Source organism: Salmo salar, chromosome ssa04, assembly GCF_905237065.1.
Source record: "Salmo salar chromosome ssa04, Ssal_v3.1, whole genome shotgun sequence".
In the NCBI taxonomy this organism is placed as follows: Eukaryota; Metazoa; Chordata; class Actinopteri; order Salmoniformes; family Salmonidae; genus Salmo; species Salmo salar.
The window spans coordinates 75,390,503-75,411,158 of record NC_059445.1 but is presented as its reverse complement, the minus strand read 5'-3'; the positions used below and the strand labels follow the sequence as shown (position 1 = coordinate 75,411,158).

Here is a 20,656-nt window from a genome sequence, read left to right as displayed (position 1 = left end):
ACAGAGTAAGAGAGCTAATATCATTGTGTTGGTGTGGATGGAGGAAGGAGGAATTCTGGGATTTCTTCCATTAGTGGTGGGAGGTAAAGGAAGACCATGGTGTGTGTCAGAGACTTCTATCAGTGCAAACACTAAATCAGGGGTGTGTGTGTGTGTGTGTGTGTGTGTGTGGTATGTGTAGACCTACGTTCATCTCCTGGTCGAAGCGTCGCTGCATTTGCTCTCTTTGAGCGTCCAGCTTGGTGTTGAGTAAGGCCTGAGCACGGTGCTCCTCCTTCTGCAGCAGACGCAGGTCCCGCAGCTCCTGACGCCTGCGCGGGCACACACACACACAGTTCAAATATTCTTACTGTCATAGGTCTTGACCTTCACGTACTTTGACAGTAAAAACACTGGGAGATATGACATTGCCTAAAAAGACTTGGAGGCAAATAATGCATCAAAGATCAAATAAACAGTCGGTCACAACATTGTAGACTGAATCAGTTATAAGCACCATGACACAAAAGCTTCTTTCATATTAGAAGACAGAATATATTGTCTCCATGAGATAAGAGGAGAGTTCAGGCAATAGCCTTGCTCCCTCCATGACAACAGAGAGCTTAGAGATGAGAGGAATCTAAGTGTGTGAGTGACAGTGTCTGAACCATAGATTGAACTGATGAACCAACACAGGGTGTAGTGTCACATTATCACCACTAGATAGCAGTGAGAACACTAGGCTACTGGCTCAAGGTCTTCAAATCAGGCACAATGACTGTTCAGGACACTGTGAACTCTGATTGTGAACCTCTTCATTTCCAGATTAACTATGTTGTCGATTGGGGGGATTTAGGGTGTCATAATAGTCATGTGAAATAGTGAAATATTTGTCCCATAAAAAAACAGTGACTGGTACACATTGTGTTTACTAGTAAATTAAATATATTATCACTGTTAAGGAAGGATTGTGATAAATCCCTATCACTAAGGAATATAGAATGTTCCATGCCATGTTGTTCACACGACTCACACTGATCTGTGGCCATTGTCTCATCTATTGACATTTGCAATTTTTCAGCTGAATTCTTTTCTGATGACGTCTAGCCACTTGTTGCTGTCACAAAGCTCCTCTTGTGTATTTGTGCACTGATCTCAAAGGGAAAAGAGCAGACCAGGATGCCCAAAATAGTCTGTTTACTTTAGGGACATCCGAACACGGCCCAGGCTCTCAACAACTCAGTGTACCAGAGATCCTGTTTTATACAGAGAGACGGAGTAGACCCGGCCCTTTTTCCTGACCTTGATTCAGGGAGAAAACAAGAAGGGTTTACCAGGAAGCAGTGAGACTTGCCTGAGAAACCTCATCTCTTCATCTTTCTTCTCATCGTCACTGATGATCTTGGATGTGGTCACACTGACCTGCACGCCGTCGATGACAAACTTCCTGGTGCGCTTCAATGTCTTATTGGAGAAGCGAGAGTCCTGGGGGGAGGGAGTACTTTAACTTTTTGCACATCGTTACAACACTGTATACAGACATTTGAAATGTGTGCGAGTGTAATATTTACTGTTCACTTTTTATTGTTTGCAATAAAGCCCCTTGAAAATGAGAGAGACTTGCAATAAAGCCCCTTGAAAATGAGAGAGACGGAGAGATGGAGGTAGAGGTAGAGAGTGATTAAAGAGGCTACTATATAGAGTGAGGCTTTGTGTGTTTAGTGTCACAATTGGGTGACTGACTGCAGCAGTGTTGTTTACACCGTTAAGACCATTTTTAAATCAGGAAATATAGTCCGCTTCATGTTTTGTTTCCTTTCCTTGAAACATGAGAACACCACACTAGTGTCTTTAAAGGAGAAGGTGGTGAATGGAGAACACTGTACAGCCTGCCTGCCAGTTGACAGGAAAGAGCAGTACTTGTGTAAGACTATGTGATCCTGCTGGGCATGTTCCTCTATAATCACACTGCTCTGCTGCACAGGGAGGGAGAGCCAAGCAGGAAGTGAAATTCTCTCTGACAACAGAGCTCTGTCAACCCCCAATACAGTACAAAGATAGACAGGCTCCACACTGGTTCTTACTGGGTCAGACCTACTCCTGACTCTCCCCAGGAAGAGTAGCACGACCCTGGGTGACACGGCTACCTTTCAAAATTCTTAGTGGAAATAATAATCATCCTATTGATGAAAAATGAAAGTGTATAGGGCCAGCTGAACAAACTCTGTTCTCTACATCTCTCACCAGAGAAGTAAACATGTCCTGCTGTAGCCATTCTAAACCTTTGACAGAGACACTGTGTGTGTGTGTACATACTGTGCGTATGTACGTGAACAAGTGAGCACACATCCAGTGTTCTCAGAGGGCCCAGGGGTCTGTACCAGCAGCAGCAGCTCAGCTGGGGCCTCTCATTTTGGCTATAGCCTCCCTCCCTGTGATCTCTCATACATCTCCATTCATAAACCCCTGGTCCTCCTGACCTGCCCATCTCTCCTGAACACAACCTCACACTTACTGTTACTGGGGATAACACAAAAATCCCATTAATTTAGCCCAGTGTGGAGAAAAGACATATCACAAACGGAACACAAGTCCAACAATGAATAGAACTCCAGTGATGGCCAGTCCATAAACAACCAGAAACTCCCCTGTGAACAATGAATAGAACTCCAGTGATGGCCAGTCCATAAACAACCAGAAACTCCCCTGTGAACAATGAATAGAACTCCAGTGATGGCCAGTCCATAAACAACCAGAAACTCCCCTGTGAACAATGAATAGAACTCCAGTGATGGCCAGTCCATAAACAACCAGAAACTCCCCGGCAACAACGGCCGCATAGAAACGACATCCACAATTCTGAATGCTGAATAAAGCCATTGGTCATAATGAATGGAAAATGGAGTCACATTAGATCAAACAGACTTGGCATTAAAGGATGGATGTGTCCATTTCCCAGAGAACAGTAGTTTGATTCAATCTCAGAGCCTTTTTTGCTAGAAATGCAGCTGTTTTGTTTTTTTTTACTTAAAAATATCAGCTTGAAGTCAGTGGAGTTCCACTGCTTGACAAGATCCAAAATGGATGAATTCAGGTTATGGATAGTTTAAAAAAGGGGCAATCTGCAGTTGCTACATCCATTTGTGGACTTATCAATGAATGATATGTACCCATTGATTCTTGAAGAATATAACTTAGAAATGCTTCATGAGCTTAGTTCAGCTGTCATGCCCCATCAGAACCAAAAATATAAGCTTGTTTAAAGAAAGTACATTTAAACAAACACTGTAGCCTCAAAACATGGTTAAAACTATAATGTTGATATCATGGATGATCAGTCCTTGCATCCATAGCTCTGTCAGTGAGCCCCATCCCTCAGCTTTTTACCCAGAAAGCGTAGGCAGGACGCTTCATTATTGTTTCAAATGCTGATTTCTGCTTTAAAGCTGCACTATGCAGAAATCGCTACTCCATTTTCTGGTTGCTAAAATTCTAATAGTTCGCTTAATTTCAGGTTATGTAACAAAACAAGTATAGTGTAGAGAATCATTGTACCATGTAAACCGCTGTGAAATATATTTTACATAACCAAAAATATTATTTTCAGCAGTTTGAAGCTGGTGTACAAAACCGAAAGTAAAAGATGCAAAAACGAAACTTAATGAGAAGCATAGAAATAGTGCACATAGAACAGATCTATCATTTCTTTGACTTCCTTTGAATGAGAATGACAGATCTATAACGCACATTTCTATTTGAATATGGACAGGGCACCCTGGTGAGATTTTTTTTATAGAATGACTGTGGTAAGGTCACTTCTGGTGACTTTAAAAGGACATGGGGCAGAGAGCAAAATGAGCACAACTCACTTCCTGCAATTCTACACATTTTGCCATAGAGTGGAGAGAAATGTTTCCAATTTTTAATATGATATCTGAGTGACACTGACTTACTAAATCAAAATGGGCCCCCTGGCCGATAAGTTGACCATGAGAACAAGTTTAGATAGCTGGCCTTTAACTAACTTAGCAATCAAAAAATACTGGCATGTGACTATCAGGGACTGACATAAAAAGCGAAAAACTGTTGATGCACAACCAAATTTCAAAATTCTACTATTCTGACTCGCAACAAGTAAGTTGAGACCTCGACTGAGTTCCTAAAATTGACCCGAGGGGCATCAAAAGGAGACAGCCAGTTGCCCATCCCTGCTCTACTCCATCATAGCATCTTTGAAATAGTCATTTTTTTTCTCTTTAGAAGTTCAGGTTTAACCAGTTTCATCTTGATGAAGAATGCCAAACATGTGAAAGTATAACTAAAGCTTCCCTAAGGCTAATTATCTCCAGATCTTGAATAAAGTAACATAACAAAACTGAAGCTTACTCACTAGTGTTTCCAGTGATTATGTTAATGAGAACTCAACAGCCTCTGCATACTCAGGTGTTAACCGTGGAATGTGTTAACCATGTCCACAGGTAGCCATTGTTATGTAAAGTGCCGCCCAGGGAAGTCCCAGCGGTCTCGCCCCAAGTCAGAGCACGTACGCCAAGGCCATAGCTCAGTAAGCCACTGGAGCCTAGCCGTGGAAATAATCATACAAAAGTTAAAAAGTCATAGACTTTTTGGTAAAAGAGTGGGGTAAATCTTCAGTGGAATGTGACATTAAACATGGGATTACTCACCACCCTGGAGGAGAGGGTCCCGTCGTCCTTGTTGACTGACATGTCTCCTGACAGGTTGAGGCTGATGTCCATGCTCTCAGAGGCAGACATGCTTCCCGCGTCAGAGTACCTCTTGGAAATTCTGCCATTGGCATTGTGGTGGGGCATCAGGTTGTCCATGTTAGCCCCTATAGAGGCCCTTTCCGGAGGCCCACTCCTCATGCTGCCATTCATCCCGATCAGAGGTGTGGGGTCTGGGGTAAGGGTGCTGCTGCTGCCCCCCTCCTGGCTTTGGGGTATCTCTGGTACCTCTACCACCTTGGGCGGTGCCAGCAGGAGAGGATTCTCGGTCTCGGGGGTGTCCACGGGCTTGCCCTCGTCCGAAGTGGGGGTGCTCTTCCCATCCTCGATGCCCGAGTCAGAGGCCGTCTTGCCGGAGGTCTCGCTCTCGGGCTTGTCCGAGTCCACGATGCTGATGCCATCATCGGGGAGTTGTCGGTCCATCAGCTGGTCATCGACCTTGTGGGGCGGTCTTAGGGGGGGTTTGGCCTCGTCCACCACAGGGGTTTTGGAGGGTGTGTCTGTGGGTTGGTCCCCTTCTAGACTAGTCTGAGACGGGTCCTTGTCTAGAGACTGGAGAGAAGAGAGAGGAGAAGAAATCCATTGTTATTTGAGGCTATCAGCAGCCAGAAGCACCTTCAGTGCCAATGTTGAAAGTAATCACTTTAATATGAGTCAAATTAAAATGGATGTAGCCTTAACGCCTAATAGTCTTAGTCTCTTGGCTTCATATTGCAGCAGAAAGCTGGTTTTGACCTTTAGTGGTACTGTATCGTGGAATGCAGTTATTCCTGTTTAAACTCCGACCTACATCAAGTCCCTCTGCTCTGAGAACCTGAGATAAGTATGAGCTGTCTTGGAGCGTTAAGCATACGTCATCCGCCATATTTACGACTGCAGCCAGCCTTTCAATTGGCTCCTCTAAACACAACTGGAGAAATCATCTACAGATATTAATACCAGAAAGAACTAGCTGGGAGCTCTGGGGGGGGGGGGTCATTTATCAACTGTGCATTTCTTACTAAATTCTGGCATACGTGGAGATTCTAGGATTTGCGTGTGCAACAAATAGTTTGATAAATCGCAATCATCTCCTGCCTTGGTATAGGCTCTAAGATTAAATGGGTTATTATGCCACGCTCATGTCGCAAAACAATAATGTAGCCTACCCATACTGTCATAGGTTACCAGTCTATTTACTTTCGAGCATGGTTAGCTATTGAATGAGCGATGGATAAATGGTAGCATGGTTAGCTATTGAATGAGCGATGGATAAATGGTAGCATGGTTAGCTATGGAATGAGCGATGGATAAATGGTAGCATGGTTAGCTATTGAATGAGCGAAGGATAAATGGTAGCATGGTTAGTTATTGAATGAGCGATGGATAAATGGTAGCATAGTTAGCTATGGAATGAGCGAAGGATAAATGGTAGCATGGTTAGCTATTGAATGAGCGATGGATAAATGGTAGCATAGTTAGCTATTGAATGAGCGATGGATAAATGGTAGCATAGTTAGCTATTGAATGAGCGATGGATAAATGGTAGCATGGTTAGTTATGGAATGAGCGATGGATAAATGGTAGCATGGTTAGCTATTGAATGAGCGATGGATAAATGGTAGCATGGTTAGCTATTGAATGAGCGATGGATAAATGGTATCCTAATATTGGTTGTGTAGCGGGAATATACCAGTCATGTCAGAAAAGGAGAGAAACATCCTGCTATATGATTATGGCCTATATATAATAAAATTAAAATAAATATATTATGCGACATTCTGCTATGTAAACTGGGTATGGGATCTTTTTACCAACAGAAATGCATATATTTTATCATTAGTCCTAGACGTTTTAATGTTATTAGCCTACCATTATTATAATTCCTGTGCGTCAAACACCTCCATTTCTCCCAACAACAACAATATTTGCATGCAATAAAGTTGATCAACCACTAGAAGTTGCGCATACACACGGTCTGGGATTTGTGTGGCAATACACACTTTCCCATCAAGTTCAAAACGTATAAATACCAACCTTTGCAGGAAAACTAGCGCACGCAAGGTTTAGAGTCTTTTTTCGCACGCACGTACCTTTGATAAATGAGGCCCCAGGCCCTGAAAGGGATGTTCACAACCTCTACATTACACCAATGCACATGCTGTGGGTTCCTGCGTGTGTGCGTGCGCAAAGGAGGTCTAAGGTTTCCTGAAAGATGCACTCTCAGGCCTCGAGTTTCCCTCTGGGGCGGGAGTTTCTGTTTGTGAGGTGAAAGCAGTTTGGAGTGTGTGCTGATTTCAGACTGTGTCAGCAGCAGTTATAAGGCTAGAGGACAAGACAGACAGCTAAGAGTAGCCAAAACAATAATGAAGACAACTGCTAGGGTCCACCCAAAATGACCGACCTGAAATGACCTCAGGTCCATATCACATAATATATATATGAATGACTCATTATCACCTAGAAATAATCCTACCAGTCTAATGTCTTTAACTTCCTTTTAGTACAGTTTTATTAGAAAAATAAGGTATGTGTATATGTTAACTTAAAGATGACCCCTGTTCCACAGATTTTATTTCAAACTTTGAATAAGGAAGTTGTCAAGAGGAGAAGCTAAGGCGATATTTGTGCCGTTGTGCAGGACAAATAGCATGTATTTTTAGCAGTGGGTAAGTGGGTGTGTGAAAGCATGTGTTCCGGTTTCTGTTCCTTTGTTTGGCTCCAGTGAGTTAGTGTCCTCTGATTTTCTCTCACTTTCTAATCCAGTCCCCCTATACATGCATAAACCACAAATCTATTACTCGATCTCATGGCAAGTACACAGAAAAACTTAACTGGAAGTGTTTGATTAGTAGATCTGATAGGATTTGAAAAGTAGATGTTTTAGGGGCTGAGATTTAACCCTCATCCTGAAAAAAAACTTTTTCTATGCAGATTCTCCATTGAGCTTGTTTTTACATCCTGGATGAGGCGCAATCTTTGTGCAAGAAATTGCCTTTTAGTGTTTGAATAGTAGAATGACCATACAAAGAGTCCTCATCATGGACATAATGGCAGCTGGGGGTCGAAGTCACCTCGGGAGTGTGCAACTATCAGTGTGTGCAGAATGTGCTTGAATTTGTGTGCGTTTGTATTCTATCATCTCAGTGTGTGCGTGTGTCCTCGACCCCATCTCAGTGTTTGCACTCCTAACACCACAGACACACCCCCACACTTCAGTGAGCGCTGTCCTGACCACCTCCCCTGCTCAGTCAATACACTCCCCAGTTAGAGGGTCGACCACACACACACACACACTGGTGCACAGGAAGCTGCAGATTGTGGGGTTTAGGGTGTGCTAGCAGAAATATTCTGAAGGAAAGTCAGCATACATAGAAACTGTCAACAGTTGATGTACTGTAATTCTATACAGCTGTTATTGTACGTAGACATTAAAATGACATTGCTACAAACGTCCTCCTTTGATTTCCCTCCCATTATGATTGGTAATGAGACTCATTCTTGGTTGAATAATCCAAACTACTTTGAGATCTATTGTATAAGGCTAGTATGAAACAAGCATTTTGCAACAATGTGTATGTGACCAATAAAAATGTTATTTGAGATTGTGTGTGTGTGTGTGTGTGTGTGTGTATATACACACATATACATACACACACGAGGGAGAGGATAAAGACAGAGTTAGCAGTAAAAGTCTTACCACTGGGACTGTGAACTCAGCGGTGTCATCCTCCTCTCCTTCCTCTCTATTGTCCTCAATTTCCTCCATGACTTCAGCCTTCGCCTCAGCAACCAGCTCTTGTAGGGGTCTGTTGGTCTTCACCGAGCAGACAAAGGGGTGCTGGGGGAGGGGGGGGGCAGAGGCATGAGAGGGAGTCAGGACAACCATGTTACAACCCAAGAACATAGAACAGTGACCGGGGGCATAGAAAGCAAAAGAGGAACTTTCACTGAAAGGAGAAACTTAATGTGCCACCTGCATCGACCCATGGCAAGAATACCACAGACCAGGGTATGAGCTCACCCTGATGAAACAATGAAGAGTTTATTACCCCAAATCCACATGTGCTTATGATACCAAGTTCCTAGATTAGATAGAGCTAAAATGAGAAGAATAATTTAATTAGAGTGAATGAATATAAGCCGGCTTAAGAGGGGATCATTTGACAGCCACAAACAAGGCTGTGAAAAGGTAAGTGCAGAGAAGATAAAAGAGAAAGTCATCCATTATTCAGGTGATTTGCACCACGGATAATTTAATTGGCCCAGCTGGTGCAGGCAAGCAGGTAGGCATGTGAGAGGAGACTGGCTGAGGCGCAAAGGGACACTCTGGGCTGCCTGAATCTGTGTGGTAGCATTAGCAACAGCTTTTAACTTCTCCAATGACAGAAAATGTATCAAGTCAGCAATGAGTCAGGGGAGAACAGAGTGCCAGCTATCACACAGGCGACAGGAGAACGCCAGGCAAAGTGCTGTACTTGAACACCGCACAGTAGTGTCTAGGGTATCAAGTAAAACAGTGAGAAGCATTTTAAAACGCGTCACTAAGACTTATGGACTTCGCTCACTGGAAATCCAAGAGCAATGATAAGACATTCTAAAACACATCATCACTTCCTGGGTACACGGTACAAGCTACCTCCATATAACTATTACAAAAACCACAAGCTTGGTTTCTGCTGAGCTGAACAGTGTGTCCTTTTCTGACAGTGTGTCCTTTTACACCGCAGCCCCTCTGAGACCCAGCACCTCGGTGTCGGAGTGCTGATCTAGGATCAGCCCCCCCGGTCCATGTAATCTTATTCATTATGATCTAAAAGGCAAAGCTGGTCCTAGATCAACACTCCTACTATGGTAGACTCTGCCCCTCTGGCTTCAACATGTTTACTATGACATCTGAGCCCAGACAACCAGCGCTACACTAAGCCAACGTTCATTGGGTGAAGAACGCAAACGGCTACAGGGGAGTGCCTCACCGCTGTAGCCTCCCTCACCCAGGCCTGGCCTGGACTGCTGATGGGCCACGGTGTGTCAAATGCTTCATTGTCAACCAAATGGCCCAGAGGTAGAGGCACAGAATGGCTGAAGTTACTCCCAACTGCTGGTCCAGTTAGGATTTGGGCAATCTGATCCTAGATCTGTGGTTAGGCCCAGATGGTCCCCACCAGATCCACCATCACGGCCGTGGGGAGTTAAGATACTTCATCATGTGGTTATGGAGACAACATGTATACAACATTCCTCATATGGGATGAGGCGGCCATGGACATCAAATCGTTATTTGTCACGTGCACCATTCGGTGTATGTGACAAAAATACTTACGAGCCCTTTCCCAACAATGCAGTTCAAAAGTAAGAAAAGTAAATAAAATTCAAATAAATAGTAAGAATAAAACAAAGAGACTATATAAAAGGAGTACCAGTTCAGAGTCAATGTGCAGGGGACAAGGTAATTGAGGTAATATGTACTGCACACTCAGAACTAGAAGCACAACATTTCACTACACCCGTATTAACAACTGCTAACCATGTGTATGTGACCAATAACATTTGATTTGATGTATGTTGGGGTAAAAGCATGTGTGAGTGTGTGTCTGTAGTGTGTGTGTTCGTGTGTTGGGGTGTCAGTGTAGTATGTGTGAGTGTGTGGGTCAAGTCCAGTAAGTGTGCATAGAGCCAGTACGAGAGTCAGTGCAAAAAAAAAAAAAAAAGAGGGTCAATGTAAATAGTCAGCGTAGCCATGTGATTAACTGTTCAGCAGTCTTATGGCTTGGGGGTAGAAGCTGTTCAGGAGCCTTTTGGTCCCAGACTTGGCTCTCCGGTACCGCTTGCTGTGCAGTAGCAGAGAGAACAGTTTATGACTTGGGTGGCTGGAGTCTGAGAAATTTTAGGGCCTTCCTCTGACACTGCCTGGTATAGGAGGTCCTGGATGGCAAGGACCTCTGCCCAAGTGATGTACTGGGCCGTACGCACAACCTTCTGTGGCTTCTTACTGTCGGATGCCAAGCTGTTGCCATACCAAACTGTGAGGCAGCCAGTCAATATAATCTCAATGGTGCAGCTGTATAATATTTTGAGGATCTGAGGTCCCGTGCCAAATCTTTTTGGTCCAGAGCGTTCGATTTGCCACTTACAACTGTTTATTGTTTTCAAGGGATTGTTATACACATTTTTAATTATTCCATGCAAAACAACAGCTCCATCAGCGTTATATGCCTACAGCAAGTAAAATGCATGATTTTAATGATCAGTAAACATCAATTGATCATGTAATTTCAGATGCGTGACAGTAGCCAAAATTAATTGGATATTTGAGTGATATACAATAAGTGAACTATACCTGACCAGTAAGTATGAGTGGTTCATGTAAATTTCCCCATCCTTCATGGGGATATTAAGCAGCAGAAGGGTAACGTTACTGTTTGAGCCAGTTTGCTACAGCAGGAAAATAATCCTTCAGCAACAGGAAATGTGAATTGTTATGTGGATTATAATTCATGGATTTGTTTGTAGAGGTTGACATTTTGTGACATTTTAAAGTGGAAATGACAAACTTTAGAAGCCTTTTTAAAACTTGAATACACTAAAAGTTTGCATTTCCTTAAGTACAGGAAAACCCTCAGCAACAAAAGGGTGATCAACTTAAGACCCTACATATATAGCTGATAATGTTTACTTTGCAAGCTACCGGTAGAAACTTTGTACAGTTGGCTAAACATATTGGTACAGTGAGGGAAAAAAGTATTTGATCCCCTGCTGATTTTGTACATTTGCCCACTGACAAAGAAATTAGTCTATAATGTTAATGGTAGGTTTATTTGAAAGACAGAATAACAAAAGAAATCCAGAAAAACGCATGTCAAAAATTGTATAAATTGATTTGCATTTTAAATGAGGGAAATAAGTGTTTGAGCCCTCTGCAAAACATGACTTAGTACTTGGTGGCAAAACCCTTGTTGGCAATCAGAGGTCAGACGTTTCTTGTAGTTGGCCACCAGGTTTGCACACATCTCAGGAGGGATTTTGTCCCACTCCTCTTTGCAGATCTTCTCCAAGTCATTAACGTTTCGAGGCTGACGTTTGGCAACTCGAACCTTCAGCTCCCTCCACAGATTTTCTATGGGATTAAGGTCTGGAGACTGGCTAGGCCACTTCAGGACCTTAATGTGCTTCTTCTTGAGCCACTCCTTTGTTGCCTTGGCCGTGTGTTTTGGGTCATTGTCATGCTGGAATACCCATCCACGACCCATTTTCAATGCCCTGGCTGAGGGAAGGAGGTTCTCACCCAAGATTTGACGGTACATGGCCCCGTCCATCGTCCCTTTGATGCGGTTAAGTTGTCCTGTCCCCTTAGCAGAAAAACACCCCCAAAGCATAATGTTTCCACCTCCATGTTTGACGGTGGGGATGGTGTCCTTGGGGTCATAGGCAGCATTCCTCCTCCTCCAAACACGGCGAGTTGAGTTGATGCCAAAGAGCTCCATTTTGGTCTCATCTGACCACAACACTTTCACCCAGTTGTCCTCTGAATCATTCAGATGTTCATTGGCAAACTTCAGACGGGCATGTATATGTGCTTTCTTGAGCAGAGGGACCTTGCGAGCGCTGCAGGATTTCAGTCCTTCACGGCGTAGTGTGTTACCAATTGTTTTCTTGGTGACTATGGTCCCAGCTACCTTGAGATCATTGACAAGATCCTCCCGTGTAGTTCTGGGCTGATTCCTCACCGTTCTCATGATCATTGCAACTCCACGAGGTGAGATCTTGCATGGAGCCCCAGGCCGAGGGAGATTGACAGTTCTTTTGTGTTTCTTCCATTTGCGAATAATCGCACCAACTGTTGTCACCTTCTCACCAAGCTGCTTGGCGATGGTCTTGTAGCCCATTCCAGCCTTGTGTAGGTCTACAATCTTGTCCCTGACATCCTTGGAGAGCTCTTTGGTCTTGGCCATGGTGGAGAGTTTGGAATCTGATTGATTGATTGCTTCTGTGGACAGGTGTCTTTTAAACAGGTAACAAGCTGAGATTAGGAGCACTCCCTTTAAGAGTGTGCTCCTAATCCCAGCTCGTTACCTGTATAAAAGACACCTGGGAGCCAGAAATCTTTCTGATTCAGAGGGTGTCAAATACTTATTTCCCTCATTAAAATGCAAATCAATTTATAACATTTTTGACATGCGTTTTTCTGGATTCTTTTGTTGTTATTCTGTCTCTCACTGTTCAAATAAACTTACCATTAAAATTATAGACTGATCATTTCTTTGTCAGTGGGAAAATGTACAAAATCAGCAGGGGATCAAATACTTTTTTCCCTCACTCTAAGTACACCTAATGTACCATTTTCTCCAACCAACGTAGGCCTAACTAGTGAAGTTAGCTAACATCATCCCCTTTTCAACATTGTTAAATAGTATTTAATCATGATTGCTGCTGCCAGACATAAGCTACATTGATTGATTGACAACAGCGGTCTAAGGCACTGCATCTCAGTGCTAGAGGCGTCACTACAGACCCTGGTTCGACACAAGGCTGTATCACAACCGGCCGTGATTGGGAGTGCCATAGGGTGGCGCACAATTGGCCCAGCATAGTCCGGGTTAGTGTTTGGCCGGGGTAGGCCGTCATTGTAAATAAGAATATGTTCTTAACTGACTTGCGTAGTTAAATAAAGATTCAATTAAAATAAAGAAATGTTATAAAAAAAAATGTACTAGCTAGCTAGTAGACCGATCCAATGATGCATTGAATTACTGTTCAAAATGTTGTATAAAGTCTGCCCAAATGTGCCTAATTGTTTTTTGATACATTTTCAAGTACACAACTGTGCACTCTCCTCAAACAATAGCATGGTATTATTTCACTGTAATAGCTACTGTAAATTGGACAGTGCAGTTCGATGAACAAGAATTTAAGCTTTCTGCCAATATCCGATATGTCTATGTCCAGGGAAATTGTCTTGTTACTTATAACGTCATGCTAATCACATTAGTGCACGTTAGCTCAACCGTCTCGTGAAGGGGACATCGATCCCGTAGATGTTAACAAGGGATAAACTAGATGACTATATCCGAATGTTATTTGATTTGCTTGCCATCTATAATAGTGATGACAGAGGTCCGAGTGACAACTTTACCAGAAGATGTCGAGCCCTTTCCAAAAGCCTAATCCCTGATGAAGCAAGCTAAATGACACGTTGTTTGCATTCACTAGTTAGCTACCCTCACATATCTGAAAATACATGATAAATTGAGGTTTACTGATTGCCCTATAACTCTGATGGAGCTAAATGTGAAATAATTACAAATGTGCAGTTCTGACTAGGGATGCCAAGGGTTGGAAAATTTACAGGAAATTTCCGGATATTTTCAGAACATTTTCCATGGGAAGGTAAGCCTGGGAATTTGGGGAATTTTGCTTAAATTCATTAAAAAAATAACTTATAACAGTGAACCTCTTTTGTGGGATACACAAGGCAATTATAGGTCTTGTGGCATATTTTGGTTAAACTATCCCCAATTCAATGGAATTCCAACCCTCTGCATGCACAGTGCACTCTTCCATCACATGTACAGCTGAATCTCAAGATCTTGCACACTAATGAGATGCTATTGAGCCCACACTACATGCTTTCTGGTAAGTTTTGATTACAATACTGGCTGGGGTGAATATATTTTATATGGCACACATGATTTTTTGTTAACTAGTAAATAGTAGCCTACAGTGTTTAAATCATTTCTAACTTGTTAACAATTTCTGCTAGTGTTAATTCCCCTGTTTCATTTTAAAACATGTATCTTATCTCACAAAGGAGTTGTTTAATCTAACGGCTTAACTATTTATCTATACAGGGAATTGTATTTGGGGTTTTTTACCTCCTTTTTTTCTAATCTTTACAGGAAAATGCCACGGGCACTATCTGATATGTGGAGACATGTAGAAGGAAAAGCTGTGTACATTTGGAAATACTGTACCAAATCATGTGAAGAATGCAACAAAGATGCAGAATCATCTGGCCAAGTGCATAAAGTTCCCTAAGCGCTCACAACCTCTGACAGAAGTCCCTCTACTTGTATTCGAGATGAAAATGATGAAGCAGACACCTTATCGATAGCAACAGCTCATGGTCCTCCTGGAATCAGAAGTTTTTTTTTACAATGACGGAACGTAGTCAGAGAAATGCTGAGGAATGTCTTGCTCGAGCTGTGTATGCAACTGGTTCATCTTTTATGCTCACAGGCAATGTGTATTGGAAGAGATTTCTGAATGTTTTTCGCCCAACATGCACTCCTCCAACCAGACATGCTTTATCTACTCATTTGCTGGATGCAGAGTTCAAGTGAAGGTCATGCAAATCATAGAGAAAGCAGACTATTGCAATCATTTTACATTACATTTTAGTCATTTAGCAGACGCTCTTATCCAGAGCGACTTACAGTAGTGAATGCATACATTTCATACAATTTCATAATTGTTTTTGCTGGCCCCCCGTGGGAATCGAACCCAAATCATCTCTGATAAGTGGTTGAATGTTCGTGGGCAAGGAATAATTAACTACATCATCTCCACCCCTCAACCAGTATTCTACAAGAGCACAGACAAGGGACAACAGACACACCGGTCTCTACATTGCAGATGAGCTGAAGGCTGTCATTAATGACCTTGGACCACAGAAGGTATTTGCACTGGTGACAGACAATGCTGCGAACATGAAGGCTACTTGGTCTAAAGTGGAGGAGTCCTACCCTCACATCACACCCATTGGCTGTGCTGATAATGCATTGAATCTGCTCCTCAAGAACATAATGGCACTGGAAACAATGGATACACTCTACAAGAGAGCCAAGGAAATGGTTAGGTACGTGAAGGGTCATCAAGCTATAGCAGCAATCTACCTCACCAAGCAAAGTGAGAAGAATAAGAGCACCACATTAAAGCTGCCCAGCAACACCCGTTGGGGTGGTGTTGTCATGATGTTTGACAGTCTCCTGGAGGGGAAAGAGTCTCTCCAAGAACTGGCCATATCAGTCTGCTGATATGGACAGCCCCATCAAGAGGATCATCCTGGATGATGTATTTTGGGAGAGAGTGGTAAGCAGCCTGAAACTCCTGAAACCTATAGCAGTAGCTATTGCACGGATTGAGGGAGACATCCTGTCTGATGTTCAGACTCTGCTTGCAGATGTAAGAGAAGAAATCTGTACTGCCCTGCCCACTTCACTGTTGCTCCAAGCAGAGGAAACTGCAGTTCTGAAATACATCAAAAAGCGTGATGACTTATGCCTGAAGCCCTTACACACCGCAGCGTACATGTTGGACCCCAAGTATGCTGGCAAGAGCATCCTGTCTGGTGCAGAGATCAACAACGCCTATGGTGTCATCACTACCGTGTCTCGCCACCTTGGCCTGGATGAGGACAAGGTTCTTGGCAGTCTGGCGAAGTACACATCCAAGCAAGGGCTTTGGGATGGAGATGCAATATGGCAGTCGTGCCAACATATTTCATCAGCCACCTGGTGGAAGAGACTTTGTGGATCTGAGGCTCTTTCCCCTGTTGCCTACATCATCCTCCAAATCCCACCAACATCAGCTGCTCAGAGCGCAACTGGTCCTTGTTTGGGAACACACACACCAAAGCACGCAACAGGCTGACCAATACAAGGGTTGAAAAATTGGTGGCCACCCAGGCAAATTTGAGTCTTTTTGAGCCTGACAACGAGCCAGCCTCAAAAAGGTTGTAAAGTGACAGTGAAGATGATGCCTCAGAGTCTGATGTTCAAGAGGTGGACATTGAGGAGGTCCAGGGAGAAGACATGGAAGCCTGAGAGGAAGACAGCCAAAGCTTTAGTTTCCAGACTATCATTTTACAGATGTATGTTGAAAAGATTTTTGGGAGCAGACAAGTCAAAGCAGACAAGTCGAACGCTATTGTGACGTTTTCTTGATAACAAACTATAGGCTGTCTCATCATCATCGGTGATCCGGCCTGCCACCATCGTGTCATCAGCAAATTGAATGATGTTGGAGTCGTGCACGGCCACGCAGTCGTGGGTGAACAGGGAGTACAGGAGGGGACTATGCACGGACCCCTGAGGGGCCCCCATGTTGAGGGTCAGCGTGGCAGATGGGTTGTTGCCTACACTCACCACTCACCGACCCGTAATGAAGTCCAGGATCCAGTTGCAGAGAGAGGAGTTCAGTCCCAGGGTCCTTAGCTTAGTGATGAGCTTGGAGGGCACTATGGTGCTGTGATAACATGCCATAACAGAGAGGGGGAGAGAGGAGAGCTACAGTCACATTGACTAGACTTATGTTTGTCCCCTGACATAATATATAGCACATGGACACCGTCCAAGTTTTCACTGGAATAATGGATGTAATTAAACTGCCCTCTAATTAGATTTCCAGTCTCTCTATTAATTAGTGATCCACAAAACAGTAAACCCAAGGCCTCCTCCCCCTGTCACAATGTATGTCAGGGTTCCCCAACTGGCGGCCCACGGGTGACTTCATTTAGCCCCCCAAGTTTGCTGAGCAAAAATGTTTTTAGATAGATATGTGATTGTATATAAATGTAAATGTAAGGAAGGTTTGAAATTATTATGTTTTAGTCAAATATATCTATTCTGGCGGTCAATTTTCAGGTGACAAATTATTTGTAATTATGTTCTGGCCCCCTGACCATCCACTTGTCCCGCAACTGAATCTAGTTGATGATCCCTGATCTATGTCATGAGTCACAGATGGTGCGGATGAATGCTGTTCAATAGGCCTTATTGCCATCTAACCGGGCTAGAAACATAAGTATGATAGCGATCAAAACCTTCCGTGCGGCACTGAACACGACCACTCCCATCTCCCTCAACTTCCAGCAGGCTTTGGGCCTCTGTAATTGGCAAAGGGTGGAGGGAATAAGGAGAAATCCCAAAGCGCTTTCGTTGGAAACAGGAATGCAAGTTGCTAGCATTCTCCTCTGCTGTGGAACCCAGACAGGAAGCTGTGGCTCCTGCATTTTAATAGACGCCTCGTCTCTTTCCACGTTCTCGCTTGCCCTCTCCATCTACCCAATGCCATCTGTATGGTACTACTCATTTGCCTATCGTATCATGTCACCATTCCTCGTGTCTGAAACAGCTGATGTTTTGGGAGGTTAAGATGGTGGACCTGTGAAGAATGAGAAAAAGACAGAGGGGGAACATCCTCATACATCAGAGAGAGGTATACAACAGTATAGAGTGTCTGAGGCTAGCTTACCTCCAAGAGCTGTGCGGCATTTGGCCGACTCTCTGGATTCTTATCCAACGACTTCTTCAGGAAATCCTTAAACTCCCGTGACCTTAAACACACAGAAGGGAGAAGGACTGATGGGGTGGTGGTGGTATTTTCACTAGATAACTTAATGACACAGTCTGAGGCTAGAACGGAACAGATTCAGGAATGCAGTACACAGTTGGCTGCACAGCTCTGCAAGGTGGGTAATCATTACTTTAATCACGGCTATATTTCTTTCGACAAATAAAGCTTTCACTAGCAATGCTCTTCTCATCTGGAGAGAGCTCTCAGCACCTGGGGGAGTGGGGGAATAAGCCCGAGCTCTCGCATCTGCTGAGCAATGGAACACACCGCCTCATAAAAACTGATTAGAAAAGCCACAGCTTTACACACTCATATTGCTGTGTTCACCGGCTTGTGGCGGCTTAGTTTAAAGGACAGATGTAGACCTGTAGACCTCTCTGGCCCCTCCTCTCCTCTCTGGCCCCTCTCCTCTCACCACTTGCTGGGTTGCTCCAGGGTAGGTGGCTCAGACTTGGCTATCTTCAGCAGGACCCTCATGGGGTTGAGTTCATGATGCGGGGGCTCGATCTGGGCCAGCTCGATCAGGGTGATGCCCAGGGACCAGATGTCAGCCTTGTAGTCATACGGAGCGTCCTTCATGGTCTCACACATCACCACCTCAGGAGCCATCCTAGAATACAACATAGTACAATAGAGGACCTCTAATATGGTGGACAAATTTCCTCTGGTGTTTTTTTAGGACAAAAAATAAAAATAAAAAATTTAAAAAAGTGTGAAGTTAATGTTTAGGTTTCATATGATTCATCTGAAACGTCCCTCACGTTTACTGCTGTTGGCTTATTGCAAAAGTTGTAAATACTTGTACACAGTTGTAAATAGTTCACATTCCAAGCACACGGCCAATATTTTCATGTCAACACACTTTCGATTGAGCTATTTTTACTGAACAAGTGGATAGTAGGCATAATAACCTACTTTATCTGAGCTCTAAAGATAGAGCGGTATGCAGTGTTTTCTTATGATCAAAAGTGACATGTTCCATAATCTTAAAGAAATGGTCATGTTAACTGTTATAGGCCTATTTCTATTTGGAAAAATAATCAACTGACTGGTTTTCTTGATGTCTATAGTATTCTCACGGCAATCTGGTTTCCGCTCAGGTTATGGATGTGTCACTGCAACCTTAAAGGTCCTTAATGATGTCACCATTCCCCTTGATTCTAAACAATGTTGTGCTGCTATTTTTATTGACTTGGCCAAAGCTTTTGATACGGTAGACCATTCCATTCTTCTGGGCCGGCTAAGGAGTATTGGTGACTGAGGGGTCTTTGGCCTGGTTTGTTAACTACCTAAAGTCAGAAAATCTGCTGTCTCAGCCACTGCCTGTCACCAAGTGAGTACCCCAAGGCTCAATCCTAGGCCCCACACTCTTCACAATTTACATCAACAACATAGCTCAGGCAGTAGGAAGTGCTCTCATCCATTTATATGCAGATGTCAGTGTTATACTCAGCTAGCCCCTCCCCAGATTTTGTGTTAAATGCTCTACAACAAAGCTTTCTAAATGTCCAATAAGCTTTCTCTACCCTTAAACTTGTTCTGAACACCTCCAAAACTAAGGTCATGAGGTTTGGTAAGAAGAATGCCCCTCTCCGCACAGGTGTGATTACTACCTCTGAGGTAGTCCACATACAACACCCGTTCTGCCAGTCACATTCTGTTAAAGGTCCCCAAAGCACACACATCCCTGGGTCGCTCGTCTTTTCCGTTTGCTGCAGCTAGCGACTGGAATGAGCTGCAACAAACACTCAAACTGGACAGTTTTATCTCAATCCCTTCATTCAAAGACTCAATCATGGACACTTTTACTGACAGTTGTGGCTGCTTTGTGTGATATATTGTTGTCGCTACCTTCTTGCCCTTTGTGCTGTTGTCTGTGCCCAATAATGTTTGTACCATGTTTTGTGCTGCTACCATGTTGTGTTGTCATGTGTTGCTGCCTTCCTATGTTGTCGTCTTATGTATCTCTTTATGTAGTGTTGCGTTGTCCCTCTTGTCGTGATGTGTGTTTTGTCCTATATCTATATTTTATTTTTAATCCCAGCCCGTCCCCACAGGAGGCCTTTTGGTAGGCCGTCATTGTAAATAAGAATTTGTTCTTAACTGACTTGCCTAGTTAAATAAAGGTTAAATATATATTTTTTTTTTAAATAAGCTTCAAATTCACAGCAGAATACACATAATGAAATCCCATCTGTATCTCATTTATGATGCTATCGAACATTGTGCAACACCTGGGCAGGGTGAGAAGCTATCCTAATAGGATAACCTGCTCTGGTCAATAGTTAACTTCAACCGAACCATGCTTATTGGCAGACCAGCCAGGCCCAGCTAAAGCACAAGGTCCAGAATCAAACTAAGACATAAGAGCTTTTCCAAGGGCCTTGTAAGGCTATGATCAAACCACACTGACTGAGCAGTGGGCACTACTGTAAGGAATGCCATTATGCATTATGATATCGAGCAGAACATAGAACTGGTTCAATAGGTACCATGGGTAGTAGCAAGAAGATTTTTGACATCCAGTCATGCAGTACAACCATAATCCCATTAAAGACATGTGCGTCCCAAATGGCACCCTATTCCCTGCATAGTGCGTT

The 20,656-nt window shown here is 43.4% G+C and overlaps 1 protein-coding gene across 1 annotated transcript in view; it reads right to left on the bottom strand.

Moving 5' to 3' along the window:
• Nucleotides 1–20,656, bottom strand: part of stk10 (serine/threonine kinase 10) — a 55,389-nt gene that overhangs the window by 8,092 nt on the left and 26,641 nt on the right. The window contains exons 6-11 of the mRNA XM_014198029.2: nt 18,472–18,666; nt 17,955–18,036; nt 8,404–8,544; nt 4,665–5,276; nt 1,334–1,464; nt 188–311 (exon numbers count right to left, since the gene is read on the bottom strand). Coding sequence (XP_014053504.1) covers nt 188–311; nt 1,334–1,464; nt 4,665–5,276; nt 8,404–8,544; nt 17,955–18,036; nt 18,472–18,666 — 1,285 coding nt within the window. The remainder of the gene's footprint in view (nt 1–187; nt 312–1,333; nt 1,465–4,664; nt 5,277–8,403; nt 8,545–17,954; nt 18,037–18,471; nt 18,667–20,656) is intronic.